Source organism: Pelodiscus sinensis, chromosome 2 (genome assembly GCF_052426305.1).
Source record: "Pelodiscus sinensis isolate ZL-2025 chromosome 2, ASM5242630v1, whole genome shotgun sequence".
NCBI lineage: Eukaryota > Metazoa > Chordata > Testudines > Trionychidae > Pelodiscus > Pelodiscus sinensis.
The window spans coordinates 220172934-220193573 of NC_143053.1; the positions used below are offsets into that span (position 1 = coordinate 220172934).

At 43.0% G+C, this 20640-nt stretch overlaps 1 protein-coding gene across 2 annotated transcripts in view; it reads right to left on the reverse strand.

Annotated features, from left to right (window-relative positions):
• The window catches only part of FAM171A1 (family with sequence similarity 171 member A1), a 139333-nt gene extending 131479 nt beyond the window's left edge, over window positions 1-7854 (reverse strand). The window contains exon 1 of one of the 2 annotated variants that reach the window (XM_014571731.4): window positions 7466-7854. In XM_014571731.4, coding sequence (XP_014427217.2) covers window positions 7466-7559 — 94 coding nt within the window. In that variant the 5' untranslated portion in view covers window positions 7560-7854. The remainder of the gene's footprint in view (window positions 1-7465) is intronic. The other variant, XM_006119484.5, reaches the window with a different exon arrangement.
• Window positions 7855-20640: the final 12786 nt, after the last annotated feature.

Below are 20640 nucleotides of genomic sequence, written 5' to 3' on the forward strand. Positions count from 1 at the left end.
GAGTTAACCAGCAAGCATTTTTACTGCAAAGTGGGAGGGTTTCATCTAGGATTGCCAACTCACCACAATTGTCCTAGAGTCTCCAGGAAGTAAAGATTAATCTTTAAAGATTATGTTGTGTGATGAAACCTTCAGGAACACACTCAACCAAAACTGGCAACCCTAAAACAGAGCTTTGGTTTCAATCTCTTGCACGTACACAAAATCAGTTGGCTGGACCAGGCTTAAAGCACCTTTAAACTTGGGTCAGAAACTTCTAAAAGCCCAGGTTAACTGCGCAAAATAGACAAACACCCAGATATTAAAGAAAGTGGTTTAAAATATAGTTTAAAAGGCTCTTTAATGCTCAAGCTACATAAAATAGTCAGCTTCTGTTTAAATACACAAAAATCCCAATGCAGTTAAATAAGTCAGACAACTTTATAAATCATATTGTATAAATCGAAGAGAAAATGTTTTACAATTAAAAAAAACACACACAACAAATGGTCTGGTAGCACTTTATAGACTAACAAAACATGCAGATGGTATCATGAGCTTCCATGGGCACATATGACTCAAGTCATCTGAAGAAGTGGGCTGTGCCCGCGAAAGCTCATGATAACATCTACATGTTTTGTTAGTCTATAAAGTGCTACCAGACCATTTGTTGTTGTTTTTCTCTAACAGATTTTTTAAAAGTTATTCAAGTTAGCTAAAGCACTGAAATTAACATATTTGAACTAGATGTCACACTGAATTTTTATGGATCTGAACAATGCAGACTTGTATTGGAATACTGTGTGTGCATGCATGTGTGTATGTGTATAAAGGCAGTTTTTTTAAGTCTCAGACATGACATTATATTAGATAATTATAAATCAGATGTTATATGTTTCAACCAAAGACTCCATGTTTCTCTAAAAAGCAAAGTATATTATCAGAAAACTCTGTATAAAAAGAAGTGTCTATGCAATTCAACTACTGACATGAAGTTTACATAACTAAGTCTAATATAAATGCTATTTTTCAAAAATTCAAGAAACATTTACTTTAGTTGACAAAAAGAGAGTTAAATTGTGTTGTTAGATTAAATTCATTAGGAATCTGTTGAGTCCCATTTTTGAGAAGAGAGAGACAGATTCAGGATTTTAAGAAAGAAAAGCAAGTACATTAAAAGGAAATTCACTCGGTACATTCAGTAACAAGGAAAAACATGTTCAAAAGCTTCAGGAGGGAGCAGAGTTAGTCTTTAAGATGCTACTAGTCCAGTGTTTTCCAAATAGTGTTCCGTGGAACCCTGGGGTTCCGCGAGAAAATTCCATTACAATAACATTTTATGATTTTAAAAAATAATAATTAATATTTAAGCATTTATGAATTGTGTTGAAAACAACTTTCATTTGTGTTGATCTCATGACCTTGTTTAGCTTTTGTTTATTATTATCCTTACTTACTTGTGGTCTACTTTTTCAGCTCCATATATTATTATTAGGGGTTCCACAAATTTCTTTAGAGTTTAAAACGGTTCTGTGGCCAAATAAAATTAGGAAACACTGTACTAGTCTATTGTTGTTGAAGTTTTTCCTGTTACAGACTAACAAAAACATGTAGATGGTATCATGAGTTTTCCTGTGTCATCTGAAGAAGTGGGCTGTGCCCACGAAAGCTCATGATACCATCTACATGTTTTGTTAGTCTTTAAGGTGCTACTAGTCTATAGGGTTTTTGTTGTTTTTTAGGAAAAGCATGAAACTTATCAGTTGTTACACAAGTTTCAATGTATATTTAGATTTGGTTGCACTGATAAACTAGCTTTTCTGTAAAAAGCTTTAAATCAAGACTAATGCAGGAAGTTCCTTGTTTCCATTGTCTGACAGATGTGTGGTTAAACAGGTGTTACCTGTGTGGCTATTCTCAAACAGAGGCACCCAGACGGTAATTTCAAAGACACCTGCTTTTCTCAGTATCTGAAGTCAGGAAGTGACCTACATTAGAGCTGTGTGGAGGATTAATTTTCCAAATGGCAGCTCTCAAGGTGTAAAAAAATAAAAAAAAATCAGACACACAGACTGGTAGAAATACTGAAAAGGCAAGTAGGATTTCTCTTAATTAAAATCTTAAATACTTAAGAAATCATTTAGTTCATGCTGGCAAGGTTAGAATTAAAAAGTTAATGGAATTTTATTTTAAAGAAAAAAAAATGGAACCTCTTAAGTTAGACACATTCAATTCAGGAAACACTATTCTGTATGGACTAGAATACTTTGGAAGTGAGAAAACAAATCACACAATTTTTCACCAAACTGTTACCTGAAAGACAATCCTCAATAATCAATGGTCAGTCTTATTAAACACTACCGCTAATGAGATAATTTGTGTGGTTTTGTAATTTCCTACTATGTAGATTTCCTACTATGTTACCTGGACCCCTTAACTCCATTCATCTGAAGTGGGTTGTGCCCACAAAAGTTCATTATACCAGGTAAATTTTTTTTAGTCTCTAAGGAGCTGCAGGACTATTTGTTGTTTTTTAATATTTTCAGTTACAGACTAATACTGCTTACCCTCTGAAACTACTTCAAATATTAAAGCTACACATTTTGGATTTGGAGTAATTCAGGACTCATCTGGATAACATGTGAATACACTTATTTATCTCAATAAGGTAAGTTTGTGTTTGAGTAACCTAGTAATTAGTAGCTCATTAAGTACATATGGTGCAGATCCAAAATCTGCATTGCAAAAAGTCTTAGTGCCCTTAGTTACATTTCTCACAAGCTAATGTTACCTATTGTCTAGGTTAAAACTGACAGCTTGGGAAAATGGCTCACAAATACACAAATAAATAAAAACAAGAATTCAGGATTTCTCAGCTGCTTTTACTACATTTTGTAGATTAATCACCTTCATGAAGCTCTTAAGGTTGTGAAATTAGCTTTCACAATGTGAACAAATACAATTTCAAGTCCGCAGCCAGTCAGTCAAAAACAAACAATACCACCAAAAAGTGTCAGATTTCCCCACCACCACCTTTTACCCAAGTGAGGTGATACTGTGAGGCTAATTAATGCCATTTAAACCCCAACTATTAACTCTTTCTTTCTGCATGCTCTGTTTAGCTCAAAAACTTGTGCCTTCCACTAACAGAAATGGGTCCAGTAAGAGCTATTACCTCAACCTTATAACCTTGTCTGTCTTCCCTTTTTTCCTGTCATGCTAGAAACATCCAATAATAATACGGAGGGGGGGGGGGGGGGCGTAATACTTAGCACACATCCTGACACTCCCTTCATTAACTGGAAGTCATTCCAATAAGGTTACAGATTTTGAACAGGTTAAGTGCTGTAGTGAAATATTCTGAACAAATGAGACATTCGCTACTACCCTCAAATTAAAAATGGCACGTATAGTATCATGAGCCAATAAGAAATTATTTGGGATTTCTCTAAAAGGTCTCCTAAAGGGGATTCTCTAAAAGAGCAGCCATGGCATCTTTAAAAAAAAATAATATTTCAGAATGGCCCCACATTGTTAAAATAGGATACATCAACTCAATAAAAACATTCCTGCAGAAATGTAATAGATTTTGCTAAAAGTCACTACAGATTTGTACTGTCCTTTCTAGAATTCTTTAAAAAATTACTACTGAGCAACTTGGCAAGCCTCCCAAACTTGGAAGACATTGGTTCAGATGATCGGAACTTGCCCTGTGTTTTATTTAGATTCTTTAAACACAATTTCCAATGCAAATACAGCCAAAGTAGTTTGGTTTATCTTTAGGACACACTGGCTTATGTTATTGTTAGTATTCTTTCAACACATGTTCAAATATAAGAATAGTTTTATTTTTTTAGTTGATGTTTATGGTTTTATTTTAAACCGGCAATTAACTACTCATTTGAAAATACTGATTCAATTTGAAGCAGCGGAGTTTAGAGAGGGTGAAAATTTATAATCTTACTAATTCTTAAATTTATCAACATGAGCTCACAATGACCTCATCCCCAGGGGCACCGCTCCTCAACATTCATAGAATAAACAAAACTAGGGTCTCTACAGATTTTGACGTATACTCCAGAAATTTGAGGATTTATTTTTCTTAAAATATTTTCTAATCCTTATCTATCAGAAGCACATCTCCAGAGGCAACACTGCATCCAAACATTTACATGCTTAACCAGACATACTGAAACAACTCAAGTGCCAGTGTCACCCAATCATTTAAAAGGAGTGTGAACGACAAAGCTTAATTATCTGTACTGTTCATATTTACAGAATTGTGGAATCAGCCTAGCTAAGCAGAAGTTGAACTTGGTGCCATTCAAATTCGGAGTTAAGTAGGTGCAGTGGAGGAAGAAATTATGAGGGACTTTTGGGTTTTTTGAGCTATAATCTCCTTCACCTCTTCCATAACAATAATGCCTTCTATAATCCCATATAATTCATATGGCACAAAAGTTCAAATTCCACTCAGCCAGCTTGGTTATAGGGATACAGCAGATACAATCAAGCCTCACGTAGTCTAAAACTGGTCAATGAGGATTATTTTCTATAGAGTTTCCCAGTGTTTTGTCCATTCACAATTTAAACATTGCAATTGTCGGGATGTCCACCATTTCTCTGTCAAAAATGATTTCATGGTCTAGTTGAACCTCATTGTTAAAAGTTCTCTTGCTTCCCCCTTGGACTTCACATTCTGTTCACTAACCTGATCCAGTGTGTAGTCCTTTCTAATCCTTCCCAAACCAATCTTATATCTCTTCACACAAGAGATACAACATGGACAACTGCAAAGATTTCTAAACCCAGACTCCATCCAGCATGCCTCAACCTTGACCTAGACGTACCAACACAAATGATGAAGAAGGGGATATGTGTCTTCATAACCATTCAAACACTAGACTTCAATTCCAAGACTATCAGCAAGGAGTTCCAATTAATACCAACTGCAATGGTTATTTCTGGGATGTAGCTACCTATCCACTAGATTTGACTACCACAAATTCATAAAATGTTTCTAAAAGACTTGTGGCCACTAGTGACCTGAGCTAAACTGGATGCTTTTTAATACTAAAATGAATCTCCACACATCTATCTCCCAAAGTATGAACATAGATAGCTTAGAATAGAGGGGGAAACTGAAAAATAATGGTGCAAATCCAGAAAAGTTTACTGATGTACAGTAGATTGCTAAAATGTTCAAATACTGAATGGAATTTTTAATCCCCACATATAAATGTTCCTGTTCACTCAAGGAGGACATATCCTCAAGCATAAAAAGGCCAAACTATCAAGTTTAAAGTCAGCCTTGACTATGCATATGTATAATGGCCAACTCCCTGTCTTTCCTCTTGATTTACATCAAATAAATTCAATAAATCAAGTTATATTGTTGCTACAAACATAAGTTTTTCCAGTTGCTATGGTTTAGAAGGAGCTGCCTCTAAAAAAGAGCTGACAGGGAAAGAGAAAGAAAACATACTCAAACCACATTATAATTTCACTAACATATCAAGAGTTTTGACATACTGTATGTACTGTAAATATTCTCCATATCAGTATACTGATTATATATCAAGATAAAAATCGAGCTATGCTGTCAAACATTACCGTCAAATGACATGTATGATATTTTTGCTGACATATTTGAAACTAATAAGTCCTGTGTATTGCAAGTGCCCCCAAAACAAAGTTTAGAGAAACAGTTGATTTGAAATAAGAAATCTCAAGTTTAAAAGTCAAATCCTCTGCCCCTTTTTCCAATCTCGTTAAAAATATCTTGTATAGCACAGTAGTTTTTGCCATAAGACACACAAATTTTGATCAGTTGGTATCACACTACAAGACTACAGTTTGGATTTTATTGGATGTTTTAGAAATAAATGATTGAGAATCAAAGAACAAAAGAGGATTTATTAAAACAGAATGACCTCTAAGAATCTAAATGTCATTTTTCTTGTTTATATAAAGAAAAGGCCACTTAGAAGCTACTGACCCTAAAAGACACACAAAAGGGGGCAGAGAAAGTGGGAGGAAATAGGGTACAGCTGTATCCCTGATATATTGCATTCCCACCCTGGTTGTTATGGAAGGATATAATTAACCTGTTCTCCTCAAGGCTAAACAGGAAAAAGAAATCTCTCACACATGAAATGACATTAATACTTAGCTGTGTCACAAGGTTAACTAATAGGCAAATAGTAACCATTTTGCAAACATATTCTCTTGTAACAAACTATTTACCATCAACAAGCTACATTTTCTGCTGTTTAACATATATATGAGATCCTGGCAGCCTAGATGTATTACAGGATCTCCTTCTGAGTTATGCAGAATGAAGCCTAGAGAGAAATAAAACACTACTGCAACAATAAAGGGTAGAAATTCAGTGTGGAAGCATGACTAATCTGCAAATGAGTATCTCCCACCTACAGTATCTCCTTGTCAGTGTCACATTTACAGTACAGGCACATTTTGCTTATGAAACCACATCACATGAGGGAAGCAACTATAGGATTACTGCATAGCCATTCCATCCTACTCAGCTAGAAAGGTCTCAAACCCAGTAGGACCACGAAGTTGTTTTAGATACTAAAATAGCTGCCCACTCCATTCATTCCTTTGAAGGGGCTGGTGTTGGGTCTAAGGTGCACGATTATATTGCTGTAAAATCAGTTGGGGGGAAAAAGTATCAGACACTTAAAACAGATTTTTTCCTGACGTAAAAATTGACGCTCCCCAACAGAACTGCCACTAGCACTGCCAGCCAGGGGCACGCTGCTCGCATGCACTAAGGATGGGGAGTGGGACTGTCCCCTCTCCAAACAAAAGGCTCCGCTGAGGAGACAGGATGGTCAGCCACTGCAAGACAGCAGTACGCACTCCTCCCCCCCCCCCCGCCGCCCAGCGGGACACGGCCTGGAAGGGGCAGGAAAGTTTCGGGGGCTGCTTCAGGGCCTCCAGCCTGGGGCACTGCACAGAAGCCTATGCCGGGTTCGGCGCCCCCGACCAAATGTGGGGCTTGCCCGGGGCCGGACCTGCAGGGAGCACCAAGCGGGACCCGCAGGGAGGCTACACTGTAACCAGCGCCAAGCGGTACCTGCACCAGTGGCGGTGCGTGGGGGCTCAACGCGCCCAGCCCCAAGCGGGACTGGCCCAGGGAGGGGGTGGGCGCTGTGCGGCCAGCCCAAGCGAGCGAGGTTTTGCGAGGCCGCCCATCACCGCTGCGCCGGGAGGGGGGCGCCTAGCAGCCAGCCCCAGGCAGGACCTGCGGGAGGGAGGGGGCGAAGCAAGGAGAGCAGATGGGCCCCGCAAGCCGGGAGGGGCGCACGGCGGCCAGCAGCCCCCTGCCCTTAACAAAAGCCCCAGGGCGGAGAGCGGGAGCCGGGCTCCGGCCGCGCCTGCCCAGGCAGCGCCCCCAGCACAATGCGGCCCCCCAGAGACCTTCCCCCGGCGGCACAAAGCGCGCCCGGCCCGCACCCACCTCGAGCGGCACCGGGCGCCCCCAGGGTTTTGGTCACCGCCTTCCACACGTTGCAGCCCAGCAGGCAGAGGAGAAGCGCCGCCGACCGGCTCATTTCCACCCGCCGCCGCTGCAGCCGCCGCCGCCGCCGGGAAGGAGGGAGGGAAACGCCGCTGCCCGGAGGAGGCGGAGAAAGCGCCGCATCAGGGGCTGGCCCGCTCCGCGCCTCCCTCCATGTTGCCTTGCGCTGCGGCGAGCACGGCTGCTGCCCTCCCGGCTCTCCCCTGCCGCATCCTGGCCGCGCCGCCGTGTCCCCGCGCCGAGGGGGGAGGGGCCGCTGCTTATTTATTTCTGTATGTATTTGCGTGAGGGGGTCCCTGCAGGATGGGGCAGCCGCGCTGTGTAACCCCTTCGGCCCCGCTCCAGCAGCAGCGCAGAGCCGGGAGGCGGCTCCACCTGCCGGCCGGCCCGCGGCAGCCAAGCAGCAGCACAGCGGGGCATGCCTAGCACGGCGTTGGGCGCTGCTCCGACCAGCAATAGGGCAACCTGTGGCAGCGGAGACGCCTACGGCGCCCATCTGCCTGCGAGACAAATTCCTGCCTGGGAGTCAGTACCCTGCTCCCGCCACCCACCTTCGGCCTCCCAAGATCTTCCGCACTTACCTGCTGCCAGCCACTCTCCCTTCACTCACAACCTCGGGGCCACCCCCTTTATAATATTGCTATAAAATGCATCCTGCAGGCTGCTTGTTTCTTGTCACTGCTGGCTCAGGCCCCTAGAGCTTTGCTCATTCTGCAACCCAGCAGGGAAACAAGAACGTGATGACTTAAGGGCAGGCATCAAATATTAAGTCACACAAAATACCAACAAATAGCTTCTGGTAATCCAAGTCACAAGTAAGCAGATGTCCTAAAATACTCAGTGAGAGTCAGCTTTGTTCCTGCTGCTTTTGTGTAACATATTTACTTGGGTGGTTATGTTTGGGGGGCAGATGTGAGTTGTTCTGTTTTTTTGAACTTTGCAGGCATCTAAAAATGACACCAAAAACTGTACATAGAATCATAGAGCTGGAAGAGACGTCAGGTGGTCATCAAGTCCAACCCCCTGCTCTAGGCAGGACCAATCCCAACTAAATCAACCTGCCCAGGGCTTTGTCAAGCCGAGACTCCACTACTTCCCTAGGTTACCCAGTCCAGTGCTTCAAATCCTCCTCGTGGGACAGCCGGCACCCCTTCTGGTAGCAGCTCTGTGCATTTCTCCCCTCGCCCTGTGCATCTCCCACCCACACCTGCTGGGCCACATGCTCCCCCTAAGTGTCCTCCATCCCCTCCTGCCACTTCTGCGCCATTTAAAATCCACTGCGGGTGCCTGTTGTCACCAGCACACAGCCAAGTGGGACTGGAGGGGCTTTCTGCTGCTAACTCCATGCTGCCAGTACATACCTGGAATCCTGGGGAAAGTATGTGCAGAGCTAGCCCATTCATAAGTGTAAACTGTGAAACTATTAACTAGTTTTGTGAAAGCACCTCAATATGTGATGCCAACGCTCCTTATTTGATGACAAGCATCCTGATATTTGAGGCTTTTTTTTTTTTCCTAGAAAGCCTCAGCCATATCCTTGCACAAGCCTCATTCTGCTGGCTGCAGAAACATGTCAGCTCAGCAGATCCCTGGCCAGAGAAATTCACATCATGGTGGAGGCAGCCAGAATGGCTTGCTGTATTGTGCGGTGTCCTCTGCAGCTGGGACTATGTAATTTCTGGGGTTCTGGGTGCTGCTGGAAACTGTGCAGGTGGGTGAGTCCCCCCACACAACCTCCCACCCTCTAGCAGCTACATGGGCCTGATTAAATAACTTTTTCAAAATATTTCATGGGCCCGGTTAGGGAAGTGCTTGGACCATAAATGGCCTCCAGGCCAGGATTCTGAGACCCGTGGTCTAATGGTTAAAAGTATGGGCCTCGAGGACTGGAGGCCTTGATTCTGTACCCACTTCTGCCACAAACTCAATGTATGACCTAGATAAGTCATTTAGGGTTAGCTAGTTTTTCATCACTGTTCTGTACAGGAGGCTACAAGAGGAGCATTGAGGTGATTATGCCTCAGGCAGGCACAGTCTTTCTGGAGGTTTCTGCTCCATCCTCGATATGTCAGCCCTTCTCCTCAGGCCATTGGGGGGGGGGAGGAGTAACTAGGCCATGAATCTAACATCTCCTTTTGTCTACTCCCCCTTTTGGCATCCTGCTTCCCTACCCTTGACAAGTGAATAATATACCTAATAAAAGGCAGGAAAAATAGCATGTTTTGTGGCAGACCAGAGAAGAGAGCAGATTTGCAACTCCAGCAGAGAAAATACAAATATTCCTTAAGGCAACTGCCCCACAGGTTGCTCTCTGCGGAAAGGAAGAACCTGCCAAAAAGAAAGCCTGAGAAGGAAGCATCCGCTTCTTCTTCTGAATTCTAGAAATTATTATTGATTTGGACCAGGGTTCTTCTAAGGTTCACGCCTGCACAGGCACACACTATACATTTGCCTCCCACCCACCTCAGAATTGCCACACAGTGGCTGCTTGGCTGCTGCCCCATGAGCAGCAGGGCAGCTATCACACAGCCCTGGCCCTAGCTTCAGCCCTTCTCCAGGGCTGGAGCTGCAGGCTGAGTGGCAGGCGGCAGCTTTTCCAGTGGCCCCAGCCAGTGCCAGTGCTGCAGTCACGTCATAGGTGTCCGGCAGCTGCTCCAGCGGTTCTGGCTGGGGCTAGATCTGGAGGCCGCGTGTCAGGTGGTGCTGGCCCCAGCTGGGGCCAGAGCCACAGGCCTCATGATGGGCAGTGCAGTCCTGGCTGAGGCCAGAGACGGAAGCTGTGAGGCAGGCAGTGGCTGCTCCGGTGGCCTCGGGTGAGGTGGGGGCTGATCCTGCCAGTCTGGAGCATCCCGGCCTGTGGGGGCGAGGCCCCACCGAGCTGGAGCAGCCTGCTGGTTGACCATAAGTAGTAAGCATCAGCCGGTAAGGGTGATGATAGCCATTCACATCCCTATTTTGAATAAAAGTTTAATAGTTGGGCATTATTGTTTTATATTGATCTTGTGAGTGTGCCTGGCCTGCCAAAGCTCTTTTATTTTCTTCCGCACCTGCTCCTGGGTGTGAATGTGGCCTTTGCTGGCCATGCTGGCAGCTATCCTACCATAGGCAGTCTCATTCCTCTATCTAATGCAGAGATCATGGACGTTGGAGGATTCCCCCAAAACCTGAATGAAGTCCATGAACTCTGCACTGGAACAGGAAGGTGCCTGCCTTTTCTGGCCCCTGGCAGGTTCCTGGGAGCTGGCAGACTGCTCCTGGGGAGCGATGGAGGGCTGGCTGCCGATGGCTTGCTGGCTCATATTGGGGCCACTGGGTCAGGGGCAGGACAGACCGTTTGTTGGGCTTGCAGGCTTGAAGCTTGCATAGGCACTGTGGCCAGTCTCTACTCCTTTAAGGGCTCCAGGAAGGGCGGGGGGGAGGAGAGGGACAGGAGTAAGGCATACTGGGGAAATGTTCCTTTTAGGAATTTTTCTGAAAACCTTGTCTTCCAGAAACTATTAAGTACATTACATTGCAAAACAGTCATTATCATTTCCCTTCAAGAATCTTTTCTTCAATTGATAAAAGTCAGTTTTCTGAGTTTCATGCCAAGTGGTAAAGACTTGAGTGCAATTATTCAGCTGTCTGTAGTACAGTGCATGGGTAGCTTAGAAGTAAAGAAACTTGATTAACAAAAACAAACAGGCTGCATATGAATTATTTAAACATGGTATTGAGATTCCTGTCTTCTCCTTCCTCCACAGAAGGTCTTTTTAAAAATAAACCTACCCCTCTTAAAAAAACAACAACAACAACAAAAAACCCCTATTGCAGTAGATATACGGAGACAATCCAGCTCAGACTGAGAAAAGAAGGAACTGTTAGGATAATCAACTCTAGCCTCAAGTGTAACACTACAAATTTCAATCAGTAATCCCTGCATTAACTTTTAGTTAAGATAAAGCACATAGCTGGAGTAGGAATCTACAAATGTCAAGGGAATCATGCCAGAGTAGAACTTAATACACAGTATTTTAGGGTCTTCTTCCTTGCACTTAAGGATTTTGATCATTACAAGACACAATGGTCAAGAGACAGTGACATGTTGCTACTTTATATTCTATTGAGGGCTTCTTTCTCCCCTCCTTTACATCTATGTTAGGGCTGGCAAAAGCCTGTCAATGGGCCAGATCTGGCCCGCAGGGCTGCTCCCAGTCCCGCTCCCTAACATGTCACCGGGGAAGTGCAAGCCCTTTCTATTTAAAGGGCTTGTGCCTGCCTGGTGGCTGCCATAGTGCCAGTGGTTCTGCAAGAAAAGGTAGCTGAGGCAGTTGGCTTTACTGGATCTATAGATCTAAGCAATTCCAAATTGGTTCTTGTTGCACGGGGAAAGCACAAGAATACCAAATAAGTGTCCTGATAATTTTGCATGGCTGGTACAGCTGATGATATTCTGTGAACCCTATCCCTCAGGCTATGTTTTGGGTTTTTTGTGCGAAAACGGCTGTACGGTGGAGTGGAGTGTCCACCTCAAAAACGGTGGAGTGGCCACACCTCAAGCGTGTTTTTGCGCAAAAAACCCAAAACAAAACAAAAAATAGTAAATCAACAAGACGGAGGGCTTTTGCCATTAGAGTTATTCCTCTCCCCACGAGGAATAACTCCTTTCTGCACTACCGCTCTTGCACAAAAAGGCATGTGTGGATGCTCCGCAGCGGTTTCTTGTGCAAAAAGAGCCTATCAGAAAAACCACAGGTTCTCTGATTGGCCATTTTGTTAATGGCATCAGAGCTTTCTTGCGCAAGAGTGTCCATGCAGTGTGGATGCTCTCTTGTGCAAAAGCACATCACTTTTGCAATGTGCTTTTGAGGTGTGGATGTGCTTTTGCACAAGAAGTTTTTGCCGAAGATCTCTTCCGCATAAAAGCTTCTTGTGCAAAAACCTTGCAGTGTAGACAAAGCCCCAGAGATGAGGAAAAGAAAGATTGCACCAAAATGAAAGAAGCTTTTGACACTCATTTCACAGGTGGACAGAATACTATGAAAATGTCTCCATTTCATACATAGAAGGTACCAGGAATAAAAGGAAACATCTGAGACTTTTATTATTATAGATCATAGTCTTGCTGATCATTGCCAATATGAAAAAGTACTAATAACAAGCAAGAAAGCGGTTGGCATAAGAGACCCCAGTTTATCAGCGCACTTTCAGTTAGACCTACATTCCTTGCTATAGGAGCTCTAGCAAAAATAAGAATGCAAGCAGCCATAAGGACTTACTGCATAAGTAAAACTTCATCAGACACAATTGATAGAATAAAGCAAAAAGGGCTCACATGCATAAGGAAGCTGTCAGATCAAATTTACAACATAAGAACTCTCAATCTTTGGATAACGTTGTAGTCAGTTAATTATTATTAAACTTTAATTACTGTGTTGTGTAAAAAATAGTGGCATCTTTTTACAATACATGGCCCTGCCACTTCTGCCAGAGGCCTCTCCCTTTCTGGGGCAGCCCACAACCATTTCTGACATTTGTGAAGTGCCCCCCCCCCTTCAAAAATTACTGTCCATCCCTGATGTGTGTGAATCAGGAGTAATTCAGCTGATGTCAATAGAGTTAACTAGTACAGTGGATATTTTGGACAGTGAGGAAAACTAGAGCTAAATCTGTTTTTCCTGTCTACAGTCCAACTGTTAGATTAATTTTATGTATTTTAGTCATCAATAGCTAAATAATCAAAGCTTTATTAACATTTTAAAATATTTTCAGAATACCAATAATGCGAGAAAACGTTATTCTTCCCATGTGTGCTTTTAATTTCCATCGAAGAGGGTGCTAACCTAAGCATCCAAGTAACTGCCACACTTGTTTAGTAATTTACAGCTATCAATATAAGCAATACATAAAAATAGTCATGGTATAGATGTGCTTCTTTGGTTCTGGTTTAGCATATTTCGCTGTCTGTAATAACTAAGGAATTAAATTGCCTATTTCTGCATTACATCAAGCATCATGGAAAAATCCCACAAAAGCCATTTGAAACACTGGCCAAAAAAGTCATGCTTGCTTTTTTGGGCTTTGTAGAAATAAAAACAAATATAGATAGAGGTGGTGAGATGTGACAGCTAATTATCTTGAACTAGCACTATTGCTATCAGATATTTGGAGCCACATATCAGATAAGCCTGGAAAAGCAGTAAGAGGGTGTATTGGTTCTGGTCCAGCATTTATACTATAAATAGACTAGGAAAATACATCATATAGTTTCTTGTTTGCCTATGTTTGTGTGCAAACAAAACTGTTCTGTTAAAGACTATTCTACTTCATTAATTGTAAATAAATCAGATCCTTCAAGACCCAATTTCTGGCTGTATTTCATTTGCTAACCTGTTTTCTCAGAAGTTACATAGCTTAAATAAAGGATACTTCCTAATTCACACGTTCCTAAAACCTACAGGCACATATAATTTTTTGAAAGTCTGACTTGCTGTACTTTGCTTTACCAACAAAAGAGAATTCTACTGTTTTTATTTGAATAGGACACTTTAGCTATGTTTCAGAAACATGCATCTCTGTCCATCTGCGAGTCCATTTGTTCAAGCATTCCTCCTACGTGGTAAGTGCTAGGATCACTAAATTTGGTATGCAGCTTCCTCGTATCCTGACAAAGCAAGGTAAGGGTTTCATTGTGGCAGGAAAATGGGATCTGCTTGGAATAGGATTGTTTTCCATAACATGGAAAAGGAGGGGGCTGCTAGGAGGGACAGTCTAATTGCAGAGTGACCACAAGGGAGGGGCTGCAACAGTAAGACAGTTGCCAGCTGGGGGAGAGGCTCTGAATGTTGCCGGCCTCTATGTGCTACAGTACAGGGCCTTCCTTACAAATTAAGAGGCCTGTACAACCAAGGGCCCCTTCTAGACTCTGTTGAGACCTGGGGCCACCCAAGCCCTGCCTGGCTCCTGCAGGAGGCTCTTGCTGGGGACTTCATACTGTTACCCAGGAATTCAGTAACAAGATTAAATTAAAACTAGGGTCTGGTTGAAGCTTGTTCCTGACAACAGAAGTGCAGGTCCCCCGACACTGTATCTATCACCAGTGGATAATTGCCTAATGAAAATGCAACTCAGATATAAATTTAACAAATCTATTAAAAGAATTTGGAACAGTACACAGCAAGTAACTATAATAAATCCCAGTACACCAGTCAGAAATCCAGCCCCACACCTTCAAAAATAGAAGTAAAGACGATAGAACAGTTCTTGTCACTTCAACCAGAAAGGACATTGTCTCAATGACTTGATTACCTTCAAAGACCTTTTAAGACTTCACTTCAAAGAGAATCCTCTGAACTGTCATTCATGCTTAAATTCGACACTTTACACGCAAATTTGAATAAAGACGCTAATTATCTTACCCATTACAAAGATAGCTTCCCCAATTATCACCTCTAATATCATTAGCTCACAGACATTTACCTCCCTTCCTTCCCCCCCACCCTCCGTTCTGAAATTTGATTTGTCCTTTTCATATGTGTTCATTTTTTTAATTGTATCCTTTGGTATATATGGTTATGACAATTTTCTTCCACTATTTGATCTGAGGAAGTGGGTCTGGCCCACGAAAGCTCATCACCTATTAAACCATCTTGTTAGTCTTTAAAGTGCTACACGGTCCTGTTTTTTGTTTCAACTGCACCAGACTAACATGGCTACATTTCTACCCCTAACAATCAGGTGAGTAAAATACTTTATAGCCTCTGGCCAAGATGTTGACACAGAAGGCAAGTAGGAGGGGAGGAAAAAGACCTAGGACCTTCTACCCAGTGACTGCAAGCAGCCAAGGGGAGGAACTCTAGGTGATCCAATCCCACAGCAGGTGTTCCTTGATGTTAAAGGTGAATGAGAATTGATGGCATTGTCCAGAATTGAACCGGGTCTTCACCATGCGTCTGGAACATGTCTAGGGTGTGTCTAGACTACAGGGTTTTGTCGACAAAAGTGGACTTTTGTCGACAAAACTATACCTGCATCTATACTACCACCGAGTTCTGTCAACATAACATCGACAGAACTCAGCAGTTTTGTCGATGGTGGCAAACCTCATTCTATGAGGAATAATGCCTTTTGTTGACAGTTCTATCGACAGAAGGTGTTATTGCATCAACACTGTCCTTTGCGTCTACACTCTCATGTCGACAAAGTGGCTTGCTTTGTCGACAGAACTGGATGTAGTCTAGACACTCTTTGTCGACAGAAGGCTCTGTCGACAAAAGCCTGTAGTCTAGATGAACCCCAGATGTCTCTTCAGATGGTGGAGGAAATCAACGAACCCCAGGATAGTGTATTCCCAATACCACACTTAAGCCTTTGCTATAAGTGGCATGGAAAAAGCACTACTGGTAGTTCAAGGATTCCACAGCTCATTCACAGTACAACTGTCACTGGTCTGGTGTACCCTAGGCTTTAACCCTTGAGCTTCGCTACAAGGCATGCAAGGGAACCACCAGCAGTTGCAGCAGCACTGATGTCTGTTGGACTTGAGTCACAGAGACTGAGAGCCTGCACTCTTGAGTGGGCGGTACTTTTATGTTCTTTGTGGCGGGAAAATGAATGATTGACAGGAGCATATGTGCAGAGTTCTGAGGTAAAGCTAATATGAGAATTAGTCCAAGGTGGGAAAATCCGGCTGGAACCAGTTCTTGTTTACCTCCACAGCTTCAGATGACAAGATGGAGTTTGTGATTTTAAAATGGAGTCCTGACAGCATACATGATTAAGTTCTTTTACAAATCACTGCCAACAATACCGCTCAAATCTGTTGTTTTAACATCTCTTCATAATCATGTAATAAATGCTGCAGTAGTTACAGTCAGTTATTTTTCAAACTTTTCTTTGTATCTCTAACAACTAGAAATAGTACACAAAATGAAGTTGAGTCACTGACAAGGCAACGTCTTGGGAAAAGTACCAATACACCATACCACTGGGTAAGGGCCCGATTCATGTCTTGAAGTGTGTAGACACCCCTCCCACCATGTCCTTTGCATTTCGTAGGTCAGTGGGCTTTCAACTTTTTCCATTTGTGGACCTCTAAAAATTTTCAAATAGATGTGTGAGCATGGACCCCTTTGGAAATTATAGACATAGTCCACTGATCCCCATGGCTACTGCTAAAGTTTATTCAAGAGAAAATCCTTCTCCCGCTTTTACAATTGTGAGGTTCTAGAAGGGGCAGGAGCAAGGTTTTAGGGAGCTGCACAAAGGTGTGCACTGTCATGCATAGGGGGACATGAAGTGTCACATGCTCCCGCCCCTATTTCTGCCCAAGTGGGAGTCAGCCTAAGCTGGGAAAGATACCAGCAGTGGGTACTCCCACTGAGCCCATTAGGTGGCAACCAAAGCAGGGAAGCAAGACTAGGCTGGCAGGACACTTCTCTCCCAGAGGGGGCATGGAGAACACTTCTGAGTGTCATTACTTCCTCGCTGGCCAGCAGCTATGGTTACCTGCTCGAGTACGTGTCTCTGGACTAGCCTGCTTGGAGCTTGGGAAGTCAGCTGAGGCAATGAGGGTGGAACACAAAAGAGCCTAGGGGTGCTCGGGTGGGGAGTCCAGGCAGGCAGTTACAATTAGGGGGTGATGGGAAGGTAGGGAACTTGGAGAGGCAACAGGGGTCACGGCACCAAAATACACGTTTTCCCAAGATGCCATTTTCCCCTCAGGTCAACTCTGCTGGCCTTAATGGTGAGTCACATGGGAGACTGTTCAATGTTCTGTGACTGGGGGAGGGGAGATACCGTGATAAAGAGGGTGTAGCTCAGCGATGGGCAACCTAGGCCAGTGAATGGGCTGCATGAGTGGCTTTGCATCTCAGTGGGCTGCATAGTGTTGCCTCCTGCTAGCTGCAGTGAGACTTCGGAAAGATCCAAGGAAGGTGGATAACTTGACTAAGGTGGAAAGATAGAACATTTGGGATGTGGATGTAGTATGACTTTAGTTTTTATTGACAAGTGCATATGGAGGATGTGCCATAAGGGCACCAGTTTTGCTCCTTTGAACCATCCCAGATCTACCATGTATCATCTCATCCCTCTTTTCTTGTGGGTCCCTAATGCTGCCTGTCCTCAAAGTCTTTTCAGTCCTCTCCAGGTTCTCACCTTTTTGCTCTATCAAAAAGCTCTTTGCTAGTGACCTCCTCTTGGTTATGTCTGGTGTCTCTACTCTACTTAACCGGTCAGCTGATACTAAATACAATAAATTAATGGAGCTTGCCTATCTCCTAGAACTGGAAGGTACGAAGGTCATTAAGTCCAGCCCCTGCCTTCACAGCAGGACCAAGTACCATCCCTGACAAACTTTTGCCCCAAATGGCCTCTACAAGGATTGAACTTACAACCCCAGGTTTAGCAGGCCAATGCTTAAACTATTGAGCTATCCCTCCCCCCAATGAATGATTACCCTACTGACTGCACCAATCACTAAACATCTGCAACTGTTTCCCCTAACACGCTTATTGATAGCTCTCTCATCATTAGTCAGAGGTGTAGCCTTGTTAGTCTGTTTCAGAAGAAAAAAAAAGGAGGAGTCCTCTGGCATCTTAAAGACTCACATGTTAATTTTAAATATGCATCTGATTAAGTGGATCCCAGCTCATGAAAACTTATCCCCAAACAAATTTGTTTGTCTTTAAAGATGCCACAGGACTCCTTGTTTCCCCCCTCATTTTTAGAGCTGATCAGAAAAATAAATTAAAGGCAGAAAAGAATTAAATGTTTAATGAAAAAGCCTTTTCTGGAAAAAAAATTAGCTCTGTAAGTTCAAAAAGTTAACAAAATTTGTTCATGGGAAATTCCTAAGAATTTCTTAGTGAAACTTGCCTCTGATTTTTTTTCAGTCTCTCTCTATACTATTTCTATACCAATCATTCCCATATCTACCTTTCTGCCTCTGCTCTTGCCTCCTCTGTTTAGCCTTCTATCATTGGCTAGTCCTCCAACAGCTTTTTCTGAATTGCCCACTCCAAACAATGTTGAAATCTGACCTTCTCATTCTTCCTTCAAAACCCTCTCCCCTCTGTCATGGTTGATAGCTGTCTATTACTCTATCACCTACGCTCAGAAATTCAGGGTCTTCTTTGCCCTCCTCTTTTCTTGTTCTCCCCACAACCAGACTCTTTCTAGGTCCTGTCATTTCATCCTTCATAATGTCCTTAAAATCCTTCCATTCCTTGATGTGTTGATTGCTAAAATCCTAGGGCATGCCTCTCAAGTTGTTCACTTCATCTTAAGGACTGCAGCCTCCTCTCCTATCTTCCTGTTTCAACCTCTTCCCTCTCTTCAAGGCAGTCTAGCCAAAAAGACAGATGGTTCCATTAGTAGACAAGGAAGACAATCCTAGGTTTATCTTTCTTGGCTTGTTTCAAGCTATCTGCTGATTTACTATATGACATTTGGCCAATCTTTCTAAGGTTTTCTTCATAATATCTAGATACAACAATCCACATTTATGTGGTAATTCACAGGGCCATGTGATCACACTGTGAAGAGGACACTGTCAGAAGATAAAACTTTCCAATCTAGGTCTGACAAGGTGCATTATAACTAGACGTGTTAAACATTTTGGGAACATCTACACAGCATCCTTACCTTGAAATAAGCTATGCAATTTGTGTTGCACAAATTGCATAGCTCATTTCAATGTTATTTCAAAATAAGGCACTGTTCCAAAACATCCCTTATCCCTCGTGCAATGAGGTTTACAGGGACATCGGAATAGCGAACCTATTTTAATATAACGGTCTTGCTCTTAAGACGTGGAATGGCTATTTTGGGATACCAGAGGTATCCTGAAATAGCTCCGCAGTGTAGCCTTCTTCTGTTTTACCATGTTATGCAGTTGTGGTATCTGTTCCTTCTGGAATTAATTTTCTGAACTGTCTTACCACTATTTGAAATGAGTCTCTAGATAATTATTGAGATCATTCCTCTCACAACACTACTCTGCTGATTCTCCGATTACCTCACACATCCCACCATGGCTGAGTAATATCGGAGAGCTATAGTTGTGCCAGCCAGTGCAACTAGTTTCTTGGTTCCCTAGAGCCCAGCTTTTCAAATCAGCTGGTGTTAAACAGTACCACTACTGCCACAATTAAGCTGATGCATTTTTCAAAGGATTATTTTTTGCTGTCACTAAACTCAAATGCTCTTGCTATAAGTTCATTCAGCGCTTGCTACAAAATTGTGCTCCATGATGGACACAACAGAAAAAAACTCTCTGTATTTGCAACATCAGTGTATGAAAACAGCTCAGAAGAAACTGCTGTGTTTTCACACACATGCTTATAAATACTTCTGCTGAATTGTCAGTTTTCATTTCTATTACTGAGGAGCTTGTGAAGGCTTTTTTAAAAAGTGGTGCGTGATCTCCTGTTTTACTTCATACACTCTTGCCCTTATTCACAATCACTAGCCTCTCTCATTACTTTTAATGGGGCCAAACTCCCCTTTAGATGATTGCAGCTCCTTACAGCCTCTTCAGGTAAAGGTAAAAGGTAAAGTGCTGATTGTGCAGATGGCCAGTGGTACAGAAGCAAGGCTACCCTCAGCAACGACCACAGCCCTCTGTTCTCTACATTTAGTGCAAAGAAAGTGTTAAGGGATCAGGGGGATGTGTGTGTGTGTGTGTGTGTGAAGTGATGGTGGGGTAGAGTGGAGAAAAGAGAAGGTTACAGAGGGCAGATGGAATGGTGAGGAAGAGCCCAAGTTAAAATATGACAGGGAAGAGGACTGGGGCTGAAACTATGGGGAGGGAGGATGATGGAAGTAGGAGAGAATGACATCTCTCCTCTGGGGCTTAGGGGAGATTAGAGAATTTCAGGTTTTGCCTAGCAACCAGCATCTCAGATATCTGCAGGTGCGTTTAAGATTGGATTTTTCAACTGGAATAATCTCACACAAACTGGAGGCAGAGTCTTCCCCTGTCCGACCAAGAAAGTCAGAAGGCAAACACCTCAAAATGCATTTTTAAATATTGGTCTTCTGAGTCACAATTCCTGCAAATACATAAATACATTTACTGATTGGGAACATTTTAGGTCAGGGTTTGCTTAGCTGCTGTTATGATCCCTTTTAAA